Source organism: Plectropomus leopardus, chromosome 5 (genome assembly GCF_026936395.1).
Source record: "Plectropomus leopardus strain MGB_pleo_1.0 chromosome 5, ASM2693639v1, whole genome shotgun sequence".
NCBI lineage: Eukaryota > Metazoa > Chordata > Actinopteri > Perciformes > Serranidae > Plectropomus > Plectropomus leopardus.
Genome location: NC_142180.1, coordinates 13,641,225 through 13,665,619, shown reverse-complemented (window position 1 = coordinate 13,665,619; position 24,395 = coordinate 13,641,225). Strand labels below are relative to the sequence as shown.

Below are 24,395 nucleotides of genomic sequence, written 5' to 3'. Positions count from 1 at the left end.
ACTGCTTTGGTGTGAAACCAATGTACAAAAGGAGTTTCTTATGTTATATTTTACTATTTTATTTTAGTTTGCCTTACAGGTCTATAAATGAGGCCTACGAGTAGGCTACTTTACAGATTCAGATTACGAATACAAAAAACAAGCAACACATATAGTTATTATGGATTAAGATACACAGAGATTGTATTATAGCTCTATCTTTACCAACTATAACATTAAATTGATATGTACATGGATCTATCAATAAATACAATCTAAAGATGTAATGCAGCTCTAAGTGCTATATTGCAGGTAAATGGACTTGCTTGAGTGTCTTGAAGACTTTTTACCTCTCATCCAAGAGGCTTTTTCAGTTCTAAGGCACCGAGGTGTGTCCCGCACAGTTGGCCCTCATCGACCAAATTGAATCAGCGGCGGCCATGGAGCTCTTCGGTGGATGACATCACTCTGACAATGCCATGCAGCTTAGCGCACAAGAGGAAAAACGGAGGTGAAAAATGAAAACAAGCAGCTAAAGTTAAGAGGGAGTGAGATCGAATCAAACTTGTTATATAGGATAAGATTGTTTTTATTCTGCCATTGAGCTTTTGACAGAAACATTTCCTAATAGATTGTGTTGTTGTTCACTGGCGCATGTTAAATATGCTTTGTTCTTTTAGTAGGCTATTAGGTTGTGTTGTTAATGTGATAACTGGTTAACCAGTGTCACGGTGCTCTTCCGGTTTCCTGTTTTGAATGACTATTACAGATGGCCGTGACCTGCTGGTATGGACGGGTATCTCCTCTCATGCAGTCGCAGAACATATGTGTCTGTTGGCTGTCAGTTTGGTGTGTTTTTGTGCAAATTTTTATCCGAGACAAAGCAACATGAGAATGATGCAGCAGAGGGGTTTCGTCACCATCAGCTCTGTGATGTCAGTGTGGTGTACCTTTAGAGAGTTGCTGAGGTCACATGGGAGTCCTTCACCCACCTGGCCATCATGTGGGTCTTTAGGGTTGGATGGGTCCAGGTGTGAATGGGTGTTAAACTGTCTGGGGAGGGAACTGAATGACAAAACAGCTAAATTAAGGATTATGATGACACATTTTATGAGTAGGACTATTTGTACTTGGTAGTTCAATTATAATTATTTCACTTTAGTAACTTTATATTTTGAATGCAGGACTTTTACTCATAACAGAGACACGGTTGTATGCTACTTTATGTAAATGTACAATTAGCCTGCCTCAAATGTGTGCTTAGGTACAGTATTTGAGTAAATGTAGACTACTTTATTAACATTCCACCAATTAAGTACATTGTTGTTTATGTGAGGGAGTTTTTACTTTATTTTGGTAGTGCACACCACTCCAATGTGTTCCTTTATGTATGTTTTATTTTGAAAGCCGTCTCGGAAGCTGTATGATGTCACTGCAGCTGACTTGTCGGTCTGGGGTCTCCTCTGCTCTCCCACTCTGCGGCTGCTGGTCGCTGTCATCATGCAGGTGGAATCTGCGCAATGTAGCTCAGCGTAGGGATCTCCAACAAGACACATAACCGGCCTGCAGCGCTCACACACCGGACACTGGAGCCCGGAGATCACGCTGGATCTACTGCTGTGGAGGAGCCACCGGGATATACAGAACATCTGTTTGTTTCTGCTTTCACTTGATGATCATCAGTTTGTTTAGATATACATCAGTTTGGCACCGGATGACAATACAGCCAAATTAAGAATTTCTCAAAGCATTATTCTGCTGAAATAACCACACGCTGTTGTGTTGATGCTGTCAGGTTGGTTTTCTCTCCTGGCGCAGTCTAACTCAGCTGGAGTCGCATAGGATGCACTACAATCCTATAGGAAGTGACTCGCAGCTTGACAGGCAACAATTTCCAAGAAACGAAAAGGACGTAATCTTGAGGATCTTTTCGGTTTAAACACGTGAAAACGATGGAGGAAAGCACTGCCAGCGAGACCATCCCAGATCTGAAAGACATAGAGGTGAAAATCGGCCGGAAGACCCCGGAGGGTTTACTCAGGTGGATGCGGGAAGAGGCGTCCGCTCTCCGGGGAGAAGCTAAGCTGGTCACCGCGCACGACACCAGCATGGAGACAGGGAAGAAGAGTTTGGATGAAAAGATCAGGAAATTGAAGATGGAGATGGTAAGGGTGAACTGGTCGACTCTGTCTGTGTGTGTGTGTGTGTGTGTGTGTGTGTGCGCGCGCGCGCGCGCGCGATGACACAGGCTGTTGAACGTGTGGCGCTTGTTTTCCAGGATGTGGCATTTAATGATGTCACCGTATTTGAGATATATGGATTGAGAATTTGAGGCAGCCCTGCTCCACTTCCCTCTGGTGTTGTGAATATTTTAAACATTTATTAGCAGCTCAGTTTAGAATGATTCAGGGATGGTTGAAAACAGTAAGCATATAGCCTACGCAGCACAGTCATGCAGTTTTACAACTCCGGAAAGATTAATTAATGAAAAACAATACAGTTCCAGAAACACCAAGATTAATTAGACTATTTGAAGCAGCTGTTTAAAAAAATAAAAAATAATGATACATGTCCAGTAGTCTTTTTGTCTTTGATGTGACTGTAAGCTATTTTATGTTTACCATGATTATATTTTTATTTTAGACCAAAAGATAGCTTATCAGTATTTAATATGTAGTTAATGTGTAGTTAATGTGATAACGATATATTGTTAAATAGTGATTTTGACACCGATCCCTTAGATTTGTTATATAACCTTAATATTTTTTAGACAATTGTGTCTCAAAATATACTACAGAGTGAGATTTTCCAGTTGAAAAAAAAAAATCATCTTGCCAGCGCTCTCTAGTGGAAACAATGGTGTAACTGCAGTCTGTTCTCACCCCCAATTTGTCAGATGTATAGACTCTATGGTCAAATATAACTTCTTAATCGATATTTCTAAACTTCACTAACGAAACAGAATTACTGACTTATTTAACCAAAGGCTGTAAGTATTAAACAAGAAGGAACTGTACATTTCTTGCATAACTAAAGCTAATTTTGATAAGACACAATGCATGTAATGACGGAAAATTGAGACACTGTTCGTGAACATCCAAAACTGACGCAGGAGGATACTTACAGCATCATATTTTGTCGTGTTGGGCAATTACCAAATGCCACTATTTTATGAGTTGAGAACATGTTGGCAAACGCAACAAATCCTCCAAATTGGCTCAAACCTTGTTTGGCATTTCTGTACTTGCAATTTCTTCTTGCCTATTGGCCAACATATGCACCAATAACAACATATCTGCAATATGCATTTTTTATTCAATATTATAAGCCAGGGCAATTTATCAGTCTAACTTGTACTAGAAATCCTTGCAAAATCTTACCCTCCAATGTTTTTAGCTGAACCACAGCATGCAAGGCCAACCCTATAAACACAAAAATGTCTGTGAATGAATGAGTGAGTTATTGACTGACTGACTGACTGAGCGATGAAGTTGCAGCATTGGTCAGTATGACTGATGGTGTCACGTTGCCGTTTTCTCATTTGCCATTGCTCCTTCAAAATAAATATGCGCGGACATGGTGGACAGGCTGATAGACGTGCACAGGTAACCAGTGTAACCAATTAGCTTAGCATAGCATAAAGAGGAGGGAACAGCTGGCTTGGCTCCTTCAGAATGTGATCAAATCTGTGCATCACCACTTCTGTAGCTCAGTAATTAACTTGTTGTATTTTGTTTGTTTAATAAGTACAAGGACTTAAGCTCAAAAACAAGTCATAGTTTATGGGTGCAAGACTTCTTGGCTGGAAGTTGTGACTTTGTGGAGTCTTGCGGAGACGGAGTAGTCCAGGGTGGTATCGATCTTCTCATTTAACTCTTGACAAAGTAAACAAATGTAATTTACCCCATTAATTGTAGTCAGTCTAATAATCAATGAAGGTATCTAAACTGTTATATATTCACAGAGAAAATAACTGTACGATGATACCCAGACTATTTGTTCATTAATATTTAAGACTATCTTTGATTGATGTTATGGTATGAAATCCATCAGTGAATTGTCATCCACACTCAGCCGTCTACAGCTGTTGATGAAAAAGCAGCTTTAATTACTGTGGTTTCTAGGAAATAAGTTGACCACCAAAGGCCTGCAGCAATATGAATTATTCAATGTCTATTGTCAGATGATTAACACTCTAATCACACTATTCATGTAAGTTTGTACTTTTTCCTCACCTATGACACCAGTTCATTTCTATATAGCCTGAGATTTAGCTTTTTTAGATATATATCAAAAAACTGCTTATGGGTTCCCAGATTTTTATGATGATCACATGTAGAAGCTTACAGACATCAATATGACTTTTTCTTTTGTCTAGCTGAGGAAGTTTATCATTGTGGTTAAATTTGTACAGTTAAACAAATATCTCTTAGGTCTCTGTCGCAATAATACATCACTATACTGTTTTTTCCCCTTCTGTGATCATGTATGTCACACATTCCTGTGGCTGTAACACAGAGCCGCATGCACACCGCCACCAAACTCCCAAAGCAAGCTGTCTACTGAGAGAGTTGCTCCAAATCACATTTGTTACATTCACAAAACAAATGATCAGTTTGGTCACATGGTACAAGTATAAACTTATTTCACTCGTGGGTTGTGGTAATGTGAGCTCATGATGCTGGCAGCCCAGATGCACTTCAGAAGTCTAGAGAATTCTTAATTTATGGCTACCACCATATTTTGTCAGATCACAGTGACCTTGACCTTTTACTCCCCAAATTCTAATCATTCTTCAGTCCAAGTGGACATTTGTGCTAAATTTGAATGAATTCCCTTATTGAGATATTGCATTCATGAAAATTAGACAGATGAGGTCACAATGACCTTGACCTTTAACCTGTGACCGTCAACATCACTTCATCCTTGAGTCCAAGTGAACATTTGTGCCAAATTTGAAGAAATTCCCAAGGGGTGTTCTTAAGATATCACATTCATGAGAATGGGACCAATCACTGACATCCCAGTTGTGTCAAAATCTGACCAGACACAGGCTGATGTTAGGCCTGTATAATTGGGAATGATATAAATTTAAATGGGGATTTCTGAACTATTTTAACCTTGGGATACCAGTGTTAGTCAGTTATAGTCGACCACCGTACCGAGTTTGGATTTGCAAAAGTATCCAGAGAGTCTGTATAAATCTGTTGAGAGCAGAGCTCCAGACTGATTTGTTAACAGTTTGAGCCATTAATCAGGTCTGCTATGAGAGAGGGAGGACTGAGAGAGAAGTGATAAAGAGCCTCTTCCTAACTGGAGGGGAGTGAAACTTCCAGCACAGAGCCGGGCCGCTCGTCTGTGTGTGTTTGTGTGTGTGTGTGTGTGTGTGTGTGTGTGTGTGTGGTTCATTCATCTATGAGAGTGGTGTAATGGGAGTGCATAAGAGGAGTTCTGAGCATTGCACTTTCATCAGAAATCTGCTTAGTAAGATGTGCAGTAACGCATGTGCAGAGTGTCTGCAGAGTAAGGCTAAATGGAAAGGCTCACACGTACACACACTCGTGTATGCACACTTAATCTGGCAGAGTGCCTGGATATTTTTTTATTCTCACTTTTTTCTACTTTTTTCTTCTGATAAACACTTTCTGTCAGAGTGATTATAGGCTAATAAGGAACACACACACACACACACACACACACACACACAAAGTAATTGGCTATCTGTTTTAACTCACTTTTTCTGAGTGTGTCTGTGTTGTGTTCCCTCGTCATCTATTACTCGTCTATATCTATAACCACACAGCTCACTGATGCAGCATCTCATGTGTGAGGATGTGGATGTGTGTGTGTCTGTGTGTGTGTGGGCCATGTTGTAATTGTGTCATCACCAGTAATGAAATCTTGCTCTGCTTCTTGTTAACTGTCAGTGTACTCCTTACAGTGTACGTTATACTGGAACAAACCCGCTGCCTTTAACCTTTATGTAAACTTTACACGACAACAACACATTCATCAGTCTGAGTTACTAAGTGAGACTCAAACTAAATTTATTGACGAATAAGACAGTTGCTCTACAATGTCATTCCTTTTGCATGTTTAGATTACATAAAAGTACCCAAGAGCAACAGTTTGATATCATTTTGTTGGGCATGTGGTGATTTGACACACAAAGCCAAGGGTTTTGACACTGTTTCTTTGATCAACAGTTGGCAATGGTAACAACACCAAACATGACAATGCACAAACAAAAAGGGAAGAGGAAGACTGTTAGTTAGAAACCACAACTGCAAACAATGCAAGTTTTGAAATGTCCAAAAAAAAATATACTTTGCAAAGATACAGTGTAGAGGAAACTGTAACATCTCCCCCCTTGGGTATCACCAAAGTCTTGTGAATCTGAATCAAATGTTTCATGAGACACAAGGATGCACACGATGCATTTTGATGATGGAGCACAGATTTCTGTTGAAAAAGACAGTCTGGCAAGGAGCCTAATATTTGTCCCTGAAAACCAGATAATGTTTTAATGGCATTTCTGCTTCAGAAACAGTTGAACCATTTCATTATCAGAAATGTAGCTGATTACATTTTAGTTTTTCCACTAACTGATTTATCAAGTAATGTAATGGCACTTTCATCACTGTTCTATAACGTGTCAGAGAAATGTGAAGGAAGAGATCTTAAGAGATGACTCACACATACGGACAGTGTGCTTCATTAGTAAAAAGGCTTGTGGTTTGATCTTCTTATCTGTCTGATATCTGGCTTTAGGCTGTCGGCTATACCCATTATACAGTATAGACATACTGCCTCTCTGTGATTGTGGCTCAGTATGGTAGGGAACATTTTACAGCACTGTGAGCTGAAGTCAGATAAATGCCATTATTAATTATTTGAGTGTTGCTGTTCATCTTTGTGGGAGCAGTTTTAAAGCTTCTGTCTTGTGCATTTGTCTTCAGCTGTCTAACGGAAGACACGCTCTCCTCTGATCTTAACAGATTTACTGGATACAGTCTTTTAAAAACCACACGCTACACCACAGGCCCTTCGTACACTAGCTGCTTTGTGCGTTTTATACATACAGCTCATGTATTTCAGAGAGAGACATACTGTACAGGGTGAATGCTGTGTTGTTGCTCGGGGTGTGTCATTCTTCCTTTTTGTCCATGTCTGCTTGTTTCTTTCTCTGTGTAGCTTTTTGCTGTCGCTCTCTATCTCCGTCTTCCACCTCTGGGCAGATGAATGACATTGCGAAGTCAGCGCTTGGGTGCAGAGCTGAGCTCTAGGGAATCCAAATCCAGTCTATTTAATCTCAGTCTTCTTTTTGGCTACTGGCTACTATCTCCTCACAGACTCTGTCTAATTAAATCATTGTCAAATGGCCTGATCTCTCTTTATTCATCCATAACATCGTCAACACTGTCTCCAAGAAAATGTGTTTATAGGCTAAAAGATTTGATTACCCAAATATTGGAAATGTATTTTCTGGATTATGTTCACATTATGTTTGTGAAGTGAAGTAGATGCAAGTGATAAGGAGGTTAGCTGGTGTGCTGTGCTTGACCAAAAACACTAAGCAAAAGGTTAGGGAAATATTAATGAATTAATGTAATATAAACGGTCTTGTGCAATAAATGACTTAGTGACTTTTTCAGTAATAAACCAAGACCATGATAATTCCCTTACTAAAAGTCGACCTATTATGCTTTTCCTTTTGTCATGTAGCCAGTATTATGTTGTGTTGGCAGATGTTAATCAAGGCCAAATCCCTGTAACCTCAGGCTTCAGACTGCTTTGAATACTGTTTCCAATGTTTTTTCTACTTTTCGTGACAAGCTGACATGAGTTGATGACAAATATTTTTAATTGGTCATCTGCTCCAGGCACGCTACTGCATGTGTTTGCGTTATGTAGCTTAAACTGTTACATGTAGCTACATGCTAACATCAAGGAAACCTGTAATCTGTTTTGTTATTAATAATCCACTGATTTTGGATCATTTTCCTGCTTGAACATGTCCAGACATGAAGATTTTGGTTCATAAGCTTTTAGTGGTAAATTTTCAGCATCGAAAGTGCTGCTATACACCAACTGCAATGATGGTGCAGAGACTTTGAATTGATGCTGACCAATCAGAGCAGACTGGGCTCTTTTGGAAGGGGGTCTTAAAGAGAGAGGCACTAAAACAGTTGAATACAAGTTTCATCACAGTCAATATGAGGAAAATTGTGTTGTTGTTTTTTAACATTAAAGCATGTAAACATGCTCTAGCAGTCCTCTTTAATCAAGCACTCTAAGTGCCTTAACATAACCACAACATCTGCTAAATATGTAGCTGTTAGAAACACATATTGAAGGAAAAATAATCAAATGTGCTATTATATTAATTTCTGGAAGACAAGTTAGCTTAATTACTATATTTTATTTCCCCTCTGCCTCATGATGATGCATGCAACTTCCCCTTTATATGAATGGACTTCTCTTCTTCCATTTCATAACAACTGGAGCATTAGCATTCTTCAATTACACCACTGGAAAACCAAAAACAATATCTGTTTAATATACCTTTCTTCTTATTTTAGAATATGTTGTCACTTATGCGCTAAAGTCACTACTTGTGAAAATGCTGTAGAATTATATCCAGGTGGTATTTACATTTTGTGAAACATGTTTTTTTTTCATTTGTTCTGATTTGCAATAAAGTCTTTCATGTTGTGATCCAAAACATGTCTGCTGATAGTCTGAAAAGGAGAAGCAAAAAAAGAGAGGAGAGGGATGATGATATAGAGGGAAGAAAAAAAGAAGTGAAGTGATGCTTTGATCAGTCCAATACAGAAGCAAAAAGGAGAAAAATAAAAAAAAAAAGATGAGTGGATATTTCACAGAGCATTCAGAGTTTAGCATAGACAGATGGAGGGCTGACCTTATGCTGTGTATGGAGACTGTAAGGACTCTGCAAGGACACCATATGTCTGCAGATTGGGAAGGTGAAATGACAGACAGTGACACCAGGGGACATGGGAGAGAGAGAAAGGCTGTGCAGATATAGATGAGTGTTTATTTTGCTGGTGTACGAGAGAACGAGTGTGTGTTTGTGCTGTCCCTGCTGGCAGTGATTCAGCAGTCTGTTGGGTAGCTCTGTGACTTTGGGAAGCTGTTTCACCCACATGGGAGAGTCTGCGTCACCGATCACACTTTAGCTGTGCATACGTTATCACAGTCAGTGTACTGTGTACATATCTGTGCTTAGACACTCAATTTGTCAAATCTTACTCTTACCATTTCCCCAAAAAGAGATCTGGTCAGATTCAACTATGCTGCTTCATTTGGCACATTGACAAGGCAAAACTAGTCTACCATAACATCTACCGTAAACCTTTAAAGATAATTCTGTCTTATTACAAGTTGGGTTTTATTTTCAGTCATTTTTTCGTATAATACTGCACTTACCAAAATAACTGATGAGTTCAATGCTCTAATGAAGACAGATGGCAAGAAGCAGTCAGCCAAGACTTGTTGTAAATAAGCCAACAATATTATTGCAGATAAGAATAATTGCCAAAATTACAAAACTATTACACAAATTGTATCATGTTAATACTTAAAGATAAGGAGTTGCCATTAGGCAATGTATTATTTGAAAAAAAAAAAAAAAAAAGATATGACAAAGAAATATGTGGAAACAAAAGCTGCATTTCCTAACATCTTGTACATTTGAACAGCAACACTGCAAAGATGACAGAGCATCTGGTGTCAGGCTTGTGAATTTGGGAAATGACATGTTCAAAAATATTTACTTAAGACTTTTTTCAAATCTAAAACAAGTCAAGTTTTGCGGCAGCTGTAGCTCCAGTTTGCCTCTTGTAACCATTTAAGAATCTCTGCCTGGATAAAACCAATGTTCATGTGATCCAAAACACAGCACTACAATTTGTTCTGCCACAAAATCCAAATTTTGAAAAAAAAAAAAAAAAAAAAAAAAGCTCAAAAAAGTGCACAAGGAAAACTACAATCTGACAGAAAACCAAAGTCTAACAAAATATCCATAACAGTACACTTTCCAACAATGTTCTCATTGTCGAAGGCCTTTGTGTGTTTGGAAGTCGTGGCACATTCAGGGTCTGACCACTTCCTCTAGTTTCAAAGAGAAAGAAATAGGCCAGTCAAAGTCAGGGACTGAAACACACCTTCAGTCAAATGCCCTCGTGCAAAGGGGCTCTCTGAGGTGTTACCATCAGACATCTTCTCCTGTTGGAATTCTCTGCTGAGGATTTTCCCGGAGCTCAGCTGTGTTACACTGAGGCAGCATACTCTCAAAGTACATGCTAGCACACACATATGAGGACCACATACTACTTGTTTTTATTGTTAGTTTATCTATTATTTAATTCTGGATAAAATGATTTAATTGTTTAGTCTATTGAATAGCAAAAATGGCAAATGCCTGTCACCATTTCCCACAATGATGATTGCAGTTAGCATATTTGGATTCACCAATGACCAAACCTTAAATACCAATTTTAAAGTGATACAAAAGTTGAAGAAGCAGACAAATGAGATCTTGTAGCAATTTTTTTTAAAAATTTTCTTAAATGGTTATACAATTATCCAGTCATCATTGGTTGCCATTCAGTTATTGGCTATCTAATTAATACACATTTTTTGACTTATATGTACATAGGAAGACTCTGAGACAGTGGTCTCCAAGTTAATTTTGCTTCTTTATTGGTTTTGCCTGTTTGGACAAATAGACACTACTTGTGTCTATTTGTTGTTTCTTTGCATCTCTTTGTGGTCTCATTTTGGTCAGTGTGTGTTAGTTTGAGTGACATTTTGTAGATGAAGGCCAGGAAGGTCCCTGAGCCTGTGCCCGGTAGGCCTTTTTAGTAATCCATCCATATTTATTTATGCAATATTTAGTCATAAAATTGCATTACATTTATCTTATAATAAATGAAATATGCTGATGATGTATTGATCTGTACTGTTTCACTCAATACATTTTGTAGAAATGAATGTAAAATCCATTATGAATGAGGCAGATTACTCTGCTATTATAATTACAATGTCTTATGATTTATGAACAATCCTAAACGAAGTGACAGTTCGCTTTTTATAAGATTTATTTTAAATGAAATTAGTGATACTTAGCCAAGTAATATTTGCAGTGCTCAAATGTGCTTTTACCAGACACAAGAGGCAGGAAAATAAGCTTTCCAGAATCCTGTGGTTTAGCAAGGAGGACCTTGGCTTCATGCCTGAGCAGGAAAACTGAAATCTGTTTGGCTGTGTACTGATGGCACAAAAATGAGAAAAATGATTAATGTGTATTTCAGTTCTAAATGCTGCAAAAGTCCTGGTTATCCACCCTGTGCTCTAATCCTGATTGGTGTCACATAAAAACCTTTTGGCCCCAGTTCGACCTTTTTCATGGGTCCTCTCTGAAATGAGTCCACATTACTTCATCTTGTAATTAATGGCTGTAACCACTCCAGCAATAATGAACACATAAAAGAATTTCCTGCTGGAACATCAGCAAGACACACAATGTAACACACAGTTGGCGTGTATGTAAACTGGATGGATTCCACTGCTGGCACAAAGATAGACATGTAAACATTTTTAATTAAAAAACTATTTGCATAAGGGACATAACATAACATGATGAAATATTGCCTTTGTATTTTACAATATTGATTTCGAGGTAAATAGGTATTATAATTAAATTATTGCTATTAGTCTTGCATTTTAGATAATGATGAAAAGAACTAATTTTGTTTTTGTTTTATTTATTTTACATTTAATCACTGAAACTTTACTTCCTGGAAAACTGTAGCAGGATCACAATTCTAAGTTTACAATTATACATATCCATCCAAATGTTTTTCACTGAATATGAAGCAGAATGCAGCCTTCCCAATAAAGAAGACTGAGTAAAACACTGAAGTCTGTGAGAAAGCATGAATTTGGTGGATCTATATTGTCAGACAGCTCAGCAGCAGAATGAGCAGTGACCGATGGAGCTTTGTTAGCAATGTGCCACCTCAGCGCTGACAGGCATGGAGCTCCTTTTACTGCCACCCTCATTAGGCACTCCATCTCTGCCAAACTAAAAAACCCTCAAACCTCAAACCTGAACCCCACCCCAAATGTCTGACTGTGACCCAGGACGCCAGCAGGCTTACAGCCACACACACAGACAGAAAGCTGTGGTTGTTGATCTGTGTCTGGCAGCTCCTCCCTGCACTGTGTGCCTTTGGGTTTGCTTATAGAGTAGAGGTATATGGTCTGACGAATAAGCAGATAGAGATATTTAAATGTTTATCTTCTATTTCATGTCTCCCTTTTATCTCACTCTCTCTGTATTTCTTTGTCCTTCATCTCCTGTTGTCAGAGCTGTGTCTGCACCATTTAGCCTACAGTGCAGAGTGGCATCAGTAGATCTGCACCACACCAACCACACAGCTCATTCCTTTCCATTCTGCTTCATCTCAGCTGTCCCAGGTGCCTATTCTGCATCTTAGATGATGTGTGCATACCTATGTTCTTGTTTTTGGTTGATCTGGAGATAAACATATTTTTACAGTCATACTGCTACATTACATCAATTTTGCAGACACTGTTGTCCAAACCGAGCAGAAACATCAGGATTGACAAATAAAGCCAATGTAGAAGTGCCAAAAACTGCAGTTCCTCTAATGACCCCTTAAACCTGGCCCCAGAGCGAGTCAATCCTTATAGACACTCATGTTAAAATGCCTAACGTTACAGCAGAAACAAACATGTTTACAGTCTAGTTTTGGTAGCTATGGCTAATTTTCCCCTTCATAACAACTGTGCAGGGGGTGAATTTTTATATACTTGTTTATATTTTTTATTTAGGCTCAAAGGAACACGTGTGCATGATTGCTTTTAGACAGACTGTCTGCCGGTAATGTCCTTGGCTTCTTAGTCAGATCCACGGCTTGATGATGCTGGCCAGCTTTACCATTTAGTCCAAATATACCCAGTTATGGCTCCAAAGAACCAAGATTATGATGGCGAAAATGCCAACCCTGAGGCTTAAGACAAACAAACAAGTTGAAAGTGCAACTCTCCCTAACAAACAGGAAGTCAGTGCTAGCATGGGGTGTCAAAGTGTACTTTGACTGTGGTTGGTTTTTCAGCCTTGGGGGGACCTTCTCCCATCTGAGGACTGGTCCCCACAAGCCTAACTATCGGCATTTCTTATGGATTAACACTCGATTTTTGGTTCAAATTGAAGTCATAATTTGGTTAAGGTTTGGATAGGTTTCAGATTAGGCATGTAGTGGTTATGGTTAGTGTGCTCAAAAGTCACATAAAAGACCCATTTAAAGGTTTCACAGAAATCAAAGTAAGTAAGTGTTTTAGTTGATGGTGCAGGCCTATATATTATAGGGGCCTACTTCTACATGAGGATGCAGTATTATTGAAGCCAATGGTGCTCAACCTTTGTGGCTCTCAACTCCATAAAGTGAAGCTGCTTATGATCCCTTAAAGGTTATAGTCTGAATGTGGACATTAAGGTGAACAGTCAGCAACCAAAGGGGAATTTTTTTTCTCTTATCGTATCATTTGAAGGATTTTTAGTGACCTGAGGAGGTGTCCAATACCTCACATGAAAACAAAAAGATGAAATACAAGCATTTTTTTAAACTCCTTCAATCATCACCCTCAGTTTTACTTTTTGACCCTTCAGTTGTTTCCAATCCACAATTTAAAAAACACTGATCCATATCAACCATGTATAGTATTTAACCACAGTGTGCCAGATATTGAGAAATATGAGGGAAAGACATGCAATATGCTCAAGTGGTTTTATCCTACAGCCAGCATTGCTCAGTGGTTTAAACAAAGGTCACACCTCCTACACATCATGAGGTGGGAGATTATTTTCCATACGTATGTTTTCCTTGTAGACTTAAGAAAAAAAAGACAATCCACTGGCATAATCTTTGATGCTTACATTATGCAAGACTGAGAAACAGCTTGGCAGATTGGAAGAATCAATGTTCCGCTCCTCTGTTTTATCAATATAACCTGAAGGGTCATAAGGACTCTATATAGGAAATAAAATGAGAGCAAAGGTGAACTTGACTGCGTAAAAAATGCTGCAACTGCAGTTTTTGACCACTCGTGAGTTTTGCTGTAAAATTAATCCTTACATAGTCTATAAGAATCATGTACAGTTATGCTTTACAAATTCTGTATGAGCATGCAATTTGTGTATTTTGTGTGACTGAGATTGTTATGACCAGGGCCACTGTTATATGCCATTTTATGCTCCTGCTCCATTACAACTATGAGGGAAATATTTTACTTTTCACACCACAATTTTCATCTGACAGCCTTCATTACTAGTTGCTTTAAAACTTAAGATTTTGTATTGAAACATATGATGAGCTTATAAAATATGATGCAATTTTTCTGTAAAAGTACCCATAAGCCTATAATGCATCAGCAATAAAAATCTCATTTTATACATTTTCTGCATGTAGTACTTTTAGTTGTTAATTGAAGTAGTTTGTGGATGATGCTCACACACTTACACTTGTATAACATAAATGCAGTACTTTTAGTTGTAACAGTATTTTTGCTAATTACTTTTATTTAATCATATGAATACATCTTCAGTGGTAAAACACATTTTGTAATGAATATCACTGAATGAAAACATATCTACTGCATATGTAATTGTGAACGTAGCTGTATTACGAGACACAAAAAACACAAATATGGTCTGGTGTTTATAAAACTATTAATTTTACAGTATGACTCCAGAAAACAGAGCTACGGTAGCCTTGAGAAAGACAGACACACTGTGGGGCCACAATGCAGAGACAGAAAAACTAATAAAGAAAGAAATATGTGCAGAAAACAGAGATACTGGAGGACTTAAGCTGTGAAAGAGACTGGTTATCTGTAGAGAGGGGTGGATAGCTCTGAATGTCGGTGCCATATATCACCTCTTGGCCCTGCACTTCGCCGCAGACCTCTGCTAATGTATTCTGGAGAGGAATTTTCCATGACCACAGCCGTCTTTTTCCTCTTATTCATCGCTTAGCTTTTTCAACCTCCCACACGCACGCACGCGCACACAAACACACACACTACATCACATAAGACAACCAGTGGCTGTTATTTTCTGATTAATCATTATTCTATTCTTTATTGCAGATGACATCATGACTAAATAACCATCTGAGTATTTTCACACAATTTACAGGGCATTTAGACACATTTTTCTTGATCTTAATTTCAAATGTGTCAGGTTATATTCCACTGTATTAAATTTTGTTTTTGCAGGATTAGTTTGGGTCAAACTTCCCTGTTAACACTTTGAAAACATGTAACCCACCACTTACAGCACAGTCAGCTCCTCCAATTGTCTTTCCCCTCTTTTACCAGTGTGTTTCCCTCTCTGTTTTCTTTTATTTTTATCTCCAAGCTTTTCCCCTCTACCTTTACCTTATTTGTTTCCACACTGGATGCTGCATATCATCCCGCCAGCTTCTGTTATACTTTACTTCCAATTATGGTACTCTGCAAGGTTTAATAGCATTATAATGGTGTTTGCACTCGCCTGTGGAGCCAAAGCTGAACGCTTAAAATAAATATCTGCAGAGTCCTTGTGGTTCTCCAGGTTTATATTCTGTCTGGTTCTCATATGTAACTTTTTCCCCCGTAGCATACTATCAAAACATGAACATGATGAAACCAGTCATCGGTAATTTCATCCATATCTTCTTTTTTGTCTCTGTAGGCTCACCTGCGCTCAGTGGATGTAAAGATCTTGCAGCAGCTGCTGGCGGTCCATGAAGGTATCGAGGCAGTGAAATGGCTGCTGGAGGAACGCAGCACGCTGACGAGCCGCTGCAGCAGCCTAACCAGCAGCCAGTACAGCCTGGGCGAGGGCCCCGACACATCCTGGAGAGGCTCCTGGAGCAGCCTACAGGACCCCAACGACAAGCTGGACAACATCTCCATTGGCAGCTACCTGGACACCCTGGCAGATGACATGGACGAGTACTGCCCCTCCAGCTCAGAGTCAGTCATCTGCTCCACTATGCCGCTGGTATCAGATGCAGCTGCTGGGGGCAGGACAGGGGGAGGCCCCGGGGCCACAGTCACAGCAGCAGGGGTAGGTGTGAGGTCTGGTTTTGGGGCTGGAAATGGGATTCGGGCTGGGCCGAATGAAAATGGAACCGGGATCGGAAATGGGATGGAGGTGAAAGGTGGACCAGGGACTGAGGTAACCAGTGCTATGACTGGGACTGTGACTGGGAAACCAGCTGCTCCTGTCAGCTCTTCGCAAGCCACGTCTGAAAGCCCCAAACAAGACGCTCCCGTCTGGACCAAGGCTGCAGAGACGGGTAAAGGAATCCCAGTTTCTAAGGACAATACTGTTAAGGCTAATGGCATCCTGGAGAAACCAATCACACAAACAGGCAGCCCAACGCACTCCAACCTCAATGACAAACTGGGAACCAGCCAGAGCCCCAAATTCAAACCTTATAAAAATGGAAAGATTGACTTGGATACTTGCAAAATGAATGGCAAAATGCATCTGGAGTACGATGCGCACTGGCGGTGGGTGCAGTCACAAGAAGATGTAACGTTTTTGTAAGAAGGATAATAGCAGAGAGGACTGAAGTCACTATTGAAGACGCCCTCTGTAACATCAAAGACCAGATCACTGAAGGATTGAAGATGAGTGAACTGCTGTTGAGAAATGCACATAGTGAGGCTTTCCTCATTGAAAGGCACTGGGTTTGAAAGACAAAGAATTATTGTCCTGTTGCTCCCTCCTGTGACTGCACTAACTTTCTATAAAATATTGATGTCAGTATTAAGGTGGATACACATTTCAGGATTTTGATCACATTGAGCCAAACTGGGCTGCCTCACACAAACTTAAGATCAATTTTTTAAAATCCTGTGTCAGTTTTTCTCAGGGTCTTTGCATTCCCTGATTTCTTTCCTTTTTTTTCTAAAGCACAGTGAGATGATCTGCCAGAGGGCTGAAATATAATTTCATGTTGTTTTATATCAACCAATGTATATTAGAAGATTTGGAATTCTAATTTGACATTTGACCAGAATTATTTAACCATTAACTACAATTTCTCTACTTACACTTGATCTATAATTACTATAATTTGATTCATCCTGTGGTGGACCTTTAAATGTCCAGTGTGTAAAATTTAGGGGGATTTAGTGGCATTGAGTGGCGAAGATTGCAGAAAGCATCCAGCTGAAATTTCTCTTCATTAAAATTCCTTTGCTGTTTATTTTTCATACGGTTTGTACCATGAGCTGAATTATCCACAGAGGTCTCTTCCTCTCCAGAACAAATGGATTGGTGATTTTAACCAGTAAAAACACTGAATAAAGCAGTTTCACATTTTAACAAATGGCGTTTTTTTCACCACTCGTGGAGGGGCCTCTAACTACAGTGGCCAAAGCGAATATGTGACTGGCCCTACATAGAGCCTGTGTTTGGTTTGGCTGTTCTGGGCTACAGTTGTAAACATTGCAGTGCAACATACTGATCTCTGTAGACAAGGACCCGCTCACTATGTAGATATAAACAGTTCATTCCAAGGTAACAAAAACCATTTGATTTTTATTTTAGGGTGATTATAAACTTAAGAAAACACTTATATTCAATATCTGCCAATAGACCCCCCTAAATCCTACACACTGGACCTTTAACTCCACTACTAACAGCACAGCAAGAGGCAATTTCACTGCATTTAAATTGTTAGAAAACCAAAGTTTTCCCTGTATTTTGAGTCAAATTAAATTGATGGTACAAACCCTTTGTCTTAGACAATATAAAATTAGGACTTGATGGTAACAGACAGTATTACTTGATAAAGTGTTAACATAAAAATACCTTTTGATAAAGTCTGTTAGCGTGTTTCTCCCCCAAAGTTGTAGCTGCCTGAACAAAAAGTAGAATAAAAGACAGAGCACTGAGCTTAGTAAAAGTTTCCCTCATTGAGAAATAATGTATCCATTTGTGTCTTTGTAGAGCTAAATACCTTCAGTGCTTAATCCACCATCTGCAACATTGTATATCCACTGAATCGCAATACAGCTACTCTGTGCATCAGGTACTAGTCATGACTGGTTGTAGGCAAATACTGAATATGGCTGAGTATTTTTTTAACCGTTATGGTAATGTGTACGTTTTTCTAAGCAGATGTTGTGCCTGATCGGTGTAAACCTTAAATACATATGCCTGTACTTTTCCCTCCTCTCGAGATGACTGCACTGCTGTTGTGATAATCTGAGTTTTCTTGACTCATTTTATGTTTATCATTTTTGCCTCCTACCGGCTTCTTGCTTGCGTGTACAAATGGCTAGACCAACAGTCTGTGTGCTCTCGCCATGTGAGTGTTGACTAGTAAATGTGTTATGTTGGCTGGGTGGATATTGCATGCCCTGTGCTGAGAGCTTTACTGGAGAAATCATGAGAAATGCGTGGAGGACCTCAAACAATCATAGAAAAAAAGCAATATTTCTCAAAGCCTTTCTAGTGGCTTACGTTAGCAGCCTCTTCTCAGCAAATCTAATATTATTGTCTGTTCTTCAGGAGTTTCCAAGACTACTGACAGGAGGATTTGTGTGTGTTTGTGTGTGTGAGAGAGACAGATGCCGACTGCCTGCCTGAGCACAGCTGGCCTGTCAGGTTTGGATAAGAATAGATGAGTCCCAAAGGTTTTTAGCTCATTCATCACAGCGCTACTACATCTCCTACCAATCTGCAGTTAGTCATGTTAATGCTGCAGGGGCAGTGCGACATGTGATAAACAGAAAACATATTATATAATCAGTACATAACTTTTTATGCTGCAGTAGCCATACCTTGACAAAAACAACCTTGTAAAAGGTTTGACTTAGCCTCTTTCCAGCCTTATGACTATCAGAAAAAGCTGATATTTATTTAAATGTTTTGGATCATTTTGCACTTCTGTACCCCTTTCATATCTGTCCTTTTATTGTTGAAAGTTGTTTGAAACTTTTCAGTTCTAGTGCCGGTTATATACCAAAGTCAGTACCAGAAAAAAGTAGGTAATAAGGTTTGACCTATTCCTTTGCATCCCTGAAGTTCTGGACCTACTTTTTCCATACATTTCATGCATTGTAAGGGAGATATTGAAAACATTTTCTTGAACCAACCCAATTGACTTTTTGCTAAAGCCTTGTTTCCACCAAGCAGTCCAGTTTAGTTAAGGCCAGTATACACTGGAACAATTACTTTTTGCATGTCCATTGTCAAAGGTTTGGTACCAAAAGAAATGTTCCATAACATCCTTTTTATTCATCATCCCTCTGTTGGGGTACCTAGCACACTGATCCAATACCAAAAGACAGAGCTAAAAACAGTGCAGTCCATTAATTGGTCAATAGAGAACTGTCACTCTTGCTCAAGGGTGAGTTATGACTGGTTTTCAAGGTTATTAATTTCCTTAATTGGAGAAAAACATGGCAGAGCATTGTTCTGGTGTGTTCAGGCAGCACCAGACACTTGCTCTTGCTCGACAAAGAATGCACAAACCCATATTTTATACATTCCATTGAAAGAGACTTTTTTTGGGTTCTGAAACTGTCACCATGCAACCCTGAGTTGCAGATATTTCTGTGTATCAGTAGTAAAGAGGAAATACAGTAAGAACTGAACAGAGCAGTGACTAACAACAACCCCACCTACATTTAAGAGTACTTTCTGCGGTGGTTAGCTAAATGCTAAAGGCTTAGGGACATGTCCATACAGGTTATGTACAGTTCTAAAAGTACTACACCAAATTTTTATGTTGAAACGCAGTAAAAGCCTCACTTTCCTTAGTTTATGTTACTATGCCTGACAAACTTCTTCTTACATGTATGCAGTGAATAATGGTAACTTGGCAGATTAACAACTTGAAATATCGAGTCATTTTTTAAACCATGGGTCTTTCGTTTCAGACAGAGGTATACAGGACTAGGCTTCTCATTTTTAGCAGAAATGACAACTGATGATTGCTAATGATTGATTTTACCTTAAAGTAGGAACAGAGTAAACACTCTTGAACCCAGCCCTTACACTTTTACACTTCAGCATGTCAAAAAATCAGAAGCTTGACAAGCCTGTTGTGCCTAATTTAGAGAGGGGTTTGGTGAATGCTCAATTGTTGCTTGGATCTGTCCCTTTCACTCCATGTTAAGAGTGAACGGCTTGCATTAATAGATAATGCAACTATCTGCTATAACGAATCGACCTGGAGTCAACTACAGCCAGTCCATCTTCGATCTTCTGCCAGCTCTCATTGCAAAGAAATCTTTACAGGCAGCTACAGGAAGATGTTAAACTCAGCATCTCCATTTGTTTGAGCCACTGAAGTGTTTCCTCTCTCCTCCTCCTGCTGCCTCTTTTCACCCTACTTTCCACCACCACACTGGTTAGATGGAAATGCTCAGCCTGTGCCAGCACACACATCATGCACACACAATGCCCTCTCGCTTTGAGACAGCACCATAAAGCCGGCACCACAGAAACAGCGACTGTAGGCCAGTCCTGGAGACAGGAAAGGAAAACTGTGCTCAAACTAGACCTTGAACTCTCGGACGAGTTGGAACACTTCAAAAAATATTTTTCTTCCCCTCTAAATCTCTCTGAATACAAAAAGAGCACCTTTCCATTGCTGGATAAGTATTTCAACCATGGTACATCATCCAGCCACAGACATGAAGTCATTTGAAACCTCCTTCCCTTTTTAACATATGTGTTGGCTATGAAGCAACATTGCATGCCAAAGAGTCTGCTCTGCTAGTTTGTGGTTCTTTCTAAATTTGCCAAAGCATATGGAAAAAAAACAACTACATTTTAGTACTGGGAGCAAAACCTGTAAAACACATTACATCGAGCTATAATGTGTCACTCTGAAAGTACATTATATAGCACAAGATGTGGCCATGTTTTTTTCAGTGGGCAAAACATGGAAATTAAGATTTAGTTTAAAATTAGAATATGTTTTAAACCACTCATTGGCAGAGATTTAATGAGTGCTGACAGTCCAGGTGCCAGGAGAAATCACTTGTGCCCTGATTGTTTTTGAAAGAAGGATAATATCTGCTTTGTGCATGAATAAGAATGGAAGTGTAACTGGCAAGCTTTTGGAAAATACCTTCAGTTAAATCCTTCCAGTATTTTTTTTACCTGGCAGGCTTGCTCCCTGAAATCTTACAGCCTGTTTTTATGATGTCCAGGATTTATCAGATGCCCAGTCCATAGTGTGTTTGCCTTGGCTTCAGGTGCCAGGCAGCCTCCAGCTATTCTGGGCAACAAGACAAACAGCATGATTACATAGACGAGTGGACGTCCACACGGTTGCCATGACGATGAGAGTGAGTAGGCTTCAGCTCTGGTGGCGACATAAAACAATGCTTACTGCAGCGCTAATGGCAAGATGGCAGTATTGTTTGAATAATGGCAGATGAGATAAAAGAGATAACTGGTGATTCATTTTTACACGTCTGTATTCAGTCATAAAAGAACCATGAGGGTGATGAATGACACCTTTATAGGTGATTTATGATGAATCCTGATCATATTTTCAGGTACCTCTTCCAAGTCATGATGTTTTATAGATCAGTTATAAGCCATTAACAAAATTTGGGCTGGAAAGTGAAAAATCCTTTTTCTAAATTGGGGCTGCAGACAACTTATTTATACTTACAACTTAATTAAACACCAACCAATGAGATTTTTGTAACCTTGTTGTCCTCAGTGACACTTATAACTTATCTATAAAGCACTTCTCATTTATTTAAAAGCCATTAACAAAACCATTACTTATAAAAACTAATATTAGTGCATTTGAAAGTGGTAGCCATTTTCAATATGCTCTTCTAAGCGTCTGTAAGGAGATTTAATACTATGTCATGCATTAGCTGTCAGCCGTACAGGCTGACCATGGAATGCATATTAATTTGGCTGCTGCAAAAGTCATAGTTTTAGTTCATCTTTTGAAAACTTTCTGAAAAGATTTCTTTACTTGAAACCTTTGTTTTTTTTTTATCTCAGTGATGCTTTCCTCTTTAAATTAATAACTAAATAAAATAACCCAGCAGGTACTTGATATGACAGGAGTAAAATGTTGAGACTCTTACATGTTAAGTTTTGGTTGGAATGAAAACCGGATTGAAAAATTTGAAATGTCAACATTAACATTATGACATATTGCAGACTTTGGGTTTTGTTCTCCATACTTTATGTCTTCGTTCTACAGCAAGATGATGTTGGCATGAGACACTTAGAAGATGTTGGTTTGTTACGTAATCAAAATCCAGCAAAATATCAATAGTTTACGTTAAATTGATGTTGGCAAGAGACATTGTCCTATCATTAAATTTTGTTCACCCAACATCAAAACTGAAGTTCAGCCAAAATATATAACAATCTGGAAATATTAGATCTTATCACAGCTCAAACCCCACATCTTTCTTGTCCAGCTACTGAGTGCAAAGCGTTTGTGATGTCAGCCTCGCAAGGAGTCACAACACTGTCAGTAGCTTACTTTCTACTTGTTCGGCCTTGTTTAAGAGTAAATTTGGGTTCAAAACATTTTTTCTGATGTAAAAATAGACTTCTAAAGGGAGTTATTAACAAAGTTCTTGAGAAATCACACACAATTCAAAGTAAAACAACAACAAAAAAAATATTATTCAAGGACATTTTTCCCCATTTTCATTTCAACAGTCTGATTCTGTACAGTAAATTCCTGTACATAGTCATTGCTGGTACTAATTTTGCTTCCATCTCCTCATTCTCTCCACTGCTCTGCATTAGCACACAGCTCAGCCACTCTTTCTATTAGCCACCTGAAATGCTGTCAAGAACTCTTTTGCTGCAAGTTTTGGCCATTTTTAGAGGCTAGAAGACCGACTGGTTTCGTCTCCCTGGAGGCAGAATAGAGGGATAAACAGTGAGCTGAGCGGCGTATAGCACACAGCATGCAGCTAAAAGGAAGCTTCCTCTCCCGGTGTCCTGCTGTTTTCTTCCTGCCTCTTATACATACACAAACATGCACAAGCACAATTTATTCCAGGACTGACGGGGATCTCATGGTACCTGACAGCTCCTCAAAGAGAACCATTAAGCATTTCCTTCCCTTGAATCTTATTTATCCCTGTATGTGTGTGTTTTTGTTCACATCCCAAACTGCTCAAAGAAATGGGGAGTGAATTGAAATAAACCCCACTGAGTGCACAGTGGGCTCCGAACTGGGTCCAGAACTTTACTTGGGCAACACAAAGCTTAGAGAATTGAAAGAAAAAAAAACACATAGACCGACTGCAGTGCACTGGATCAGTCCTATTGAAATCCTGCTTGAGTGAGTGGAACGTTTTTTATTTACATATGCATTTCTATCATTTTGTTCTGCAATGTGAGAAAAAAAATGTTTTCTTTGTAAAGTGGAAATGTTAAACTGATTATGTTCATCAGTATCAAGAATTATATTATGCAGTATGTAAATTATACAAGCTTATCCAATGATTAAAGATATTTTAAATGTTTTTGTTTTGTGTGTGTTTTTCCCCTATTCCCCCTCTTTTTAAGGAAGAGGGTAATTGCAGTAATTTTGAAAATCTTATTCAGCAGGCTGACCTCTTGCCCCAATTGACAAACTCTGGCACTGTACTGAGTATTTTCCGAGAAAAAGCAAATAAACTCTTCCCGCCTTACTCTTTCCTGACCTCTTTAAGTAAACCACTCTGAGTGCTTTCAGTGAACCTTGTGTAGATTTTTAATCAATACTTGGCCCTCCCACAAGGGTTTATCAATGCAGATCCATTAGCACTAAAGCACTCAATGGACTTTTCCCCAAAACAACTCTACAGATGGCGGGATAGTGTGTTGTTTGATGGAGCTAGCAAGAGCATCACTTTGCAGGTAAATGAAAGAGGCTCTTGAGGAGTATATTTATATAAATATAAATACATATGAACATCTTAAATACATATTAAAATATTAAGAAATGCACGTTATAAGAATGCAAATCAACAATATATTCTGTTTCAGTTTCCAGTATTTTTGTTAATGTCAAGTTAACCAGCTGCTGCCTGTATCTTCACATTTACCAAGCAAATAAAAGAGTGATATGAATCTTCTGATGGCAAAAAAGCAAATGTCAAACACGTAATTATAATGATAAATATAAGTTTGTTAGTCACTATTTCCATCATAGTCAATGGGGCATCGTACCTCCTGACATGTTCACTTCTTTATGGGGTCACAAATCAAGCAGGTTTATCTCCGCTGTGGTATTTTATCATAAAGTGCTTCTCAAATCAGCTGACATCATCCCATATGTGTGCTCGTGTATAAATCCAGTGTTATTCATGTT

General features: G+C 38.9%; 1 protein-coding gene across 1 annotated transcript; it reads left to right on the top strand.

Moving 5' to 3' along the window:
- The first annotated feature begins 1,438 nt into the window (after nucleotides 1–1,438).
- On the top strand, nucleotides 1,439–23,565 carry lurap1 (leucine rich adaptor protein 1). Its single transcript, XM_042482147.2, has 2 exons — nucleotides 1,439–2,144; nucleotides 15,764–23,565. The coding sequence occupies exons 1-2, from the start codon at nucleotides 1,932–1,934 to the stop codon at nucleotides 16,625–16,627; spliced, it is 1,077 nt and encodes a 358-aa protein (XP_042338081.2). The 5' UTR covers nucleotides 1,439–1,931; the 3' UTR covers nucleotides 16,628–23,565.
- Nucleotides 23,566–24,395: the final 830 nt, after the last annotated feature.

Bases quoted from the DNA above. Each gene is read 5' to 3' on its own strand.
- lurap1 (XM_042482147.2), top strand. From the start codon at position 1,932: ATGGAGGAAAGCACTGCCAGCGAGACCATCCCAGATCTGAAAGACATA. The intron at 2,145-15,763 runs GTAAGGGTGAAC...TTGTCTCTGTAG, and splicing joins GGAAATTGAAGATGGAGATG to GCTCACCTGCGCTCAGTGGA.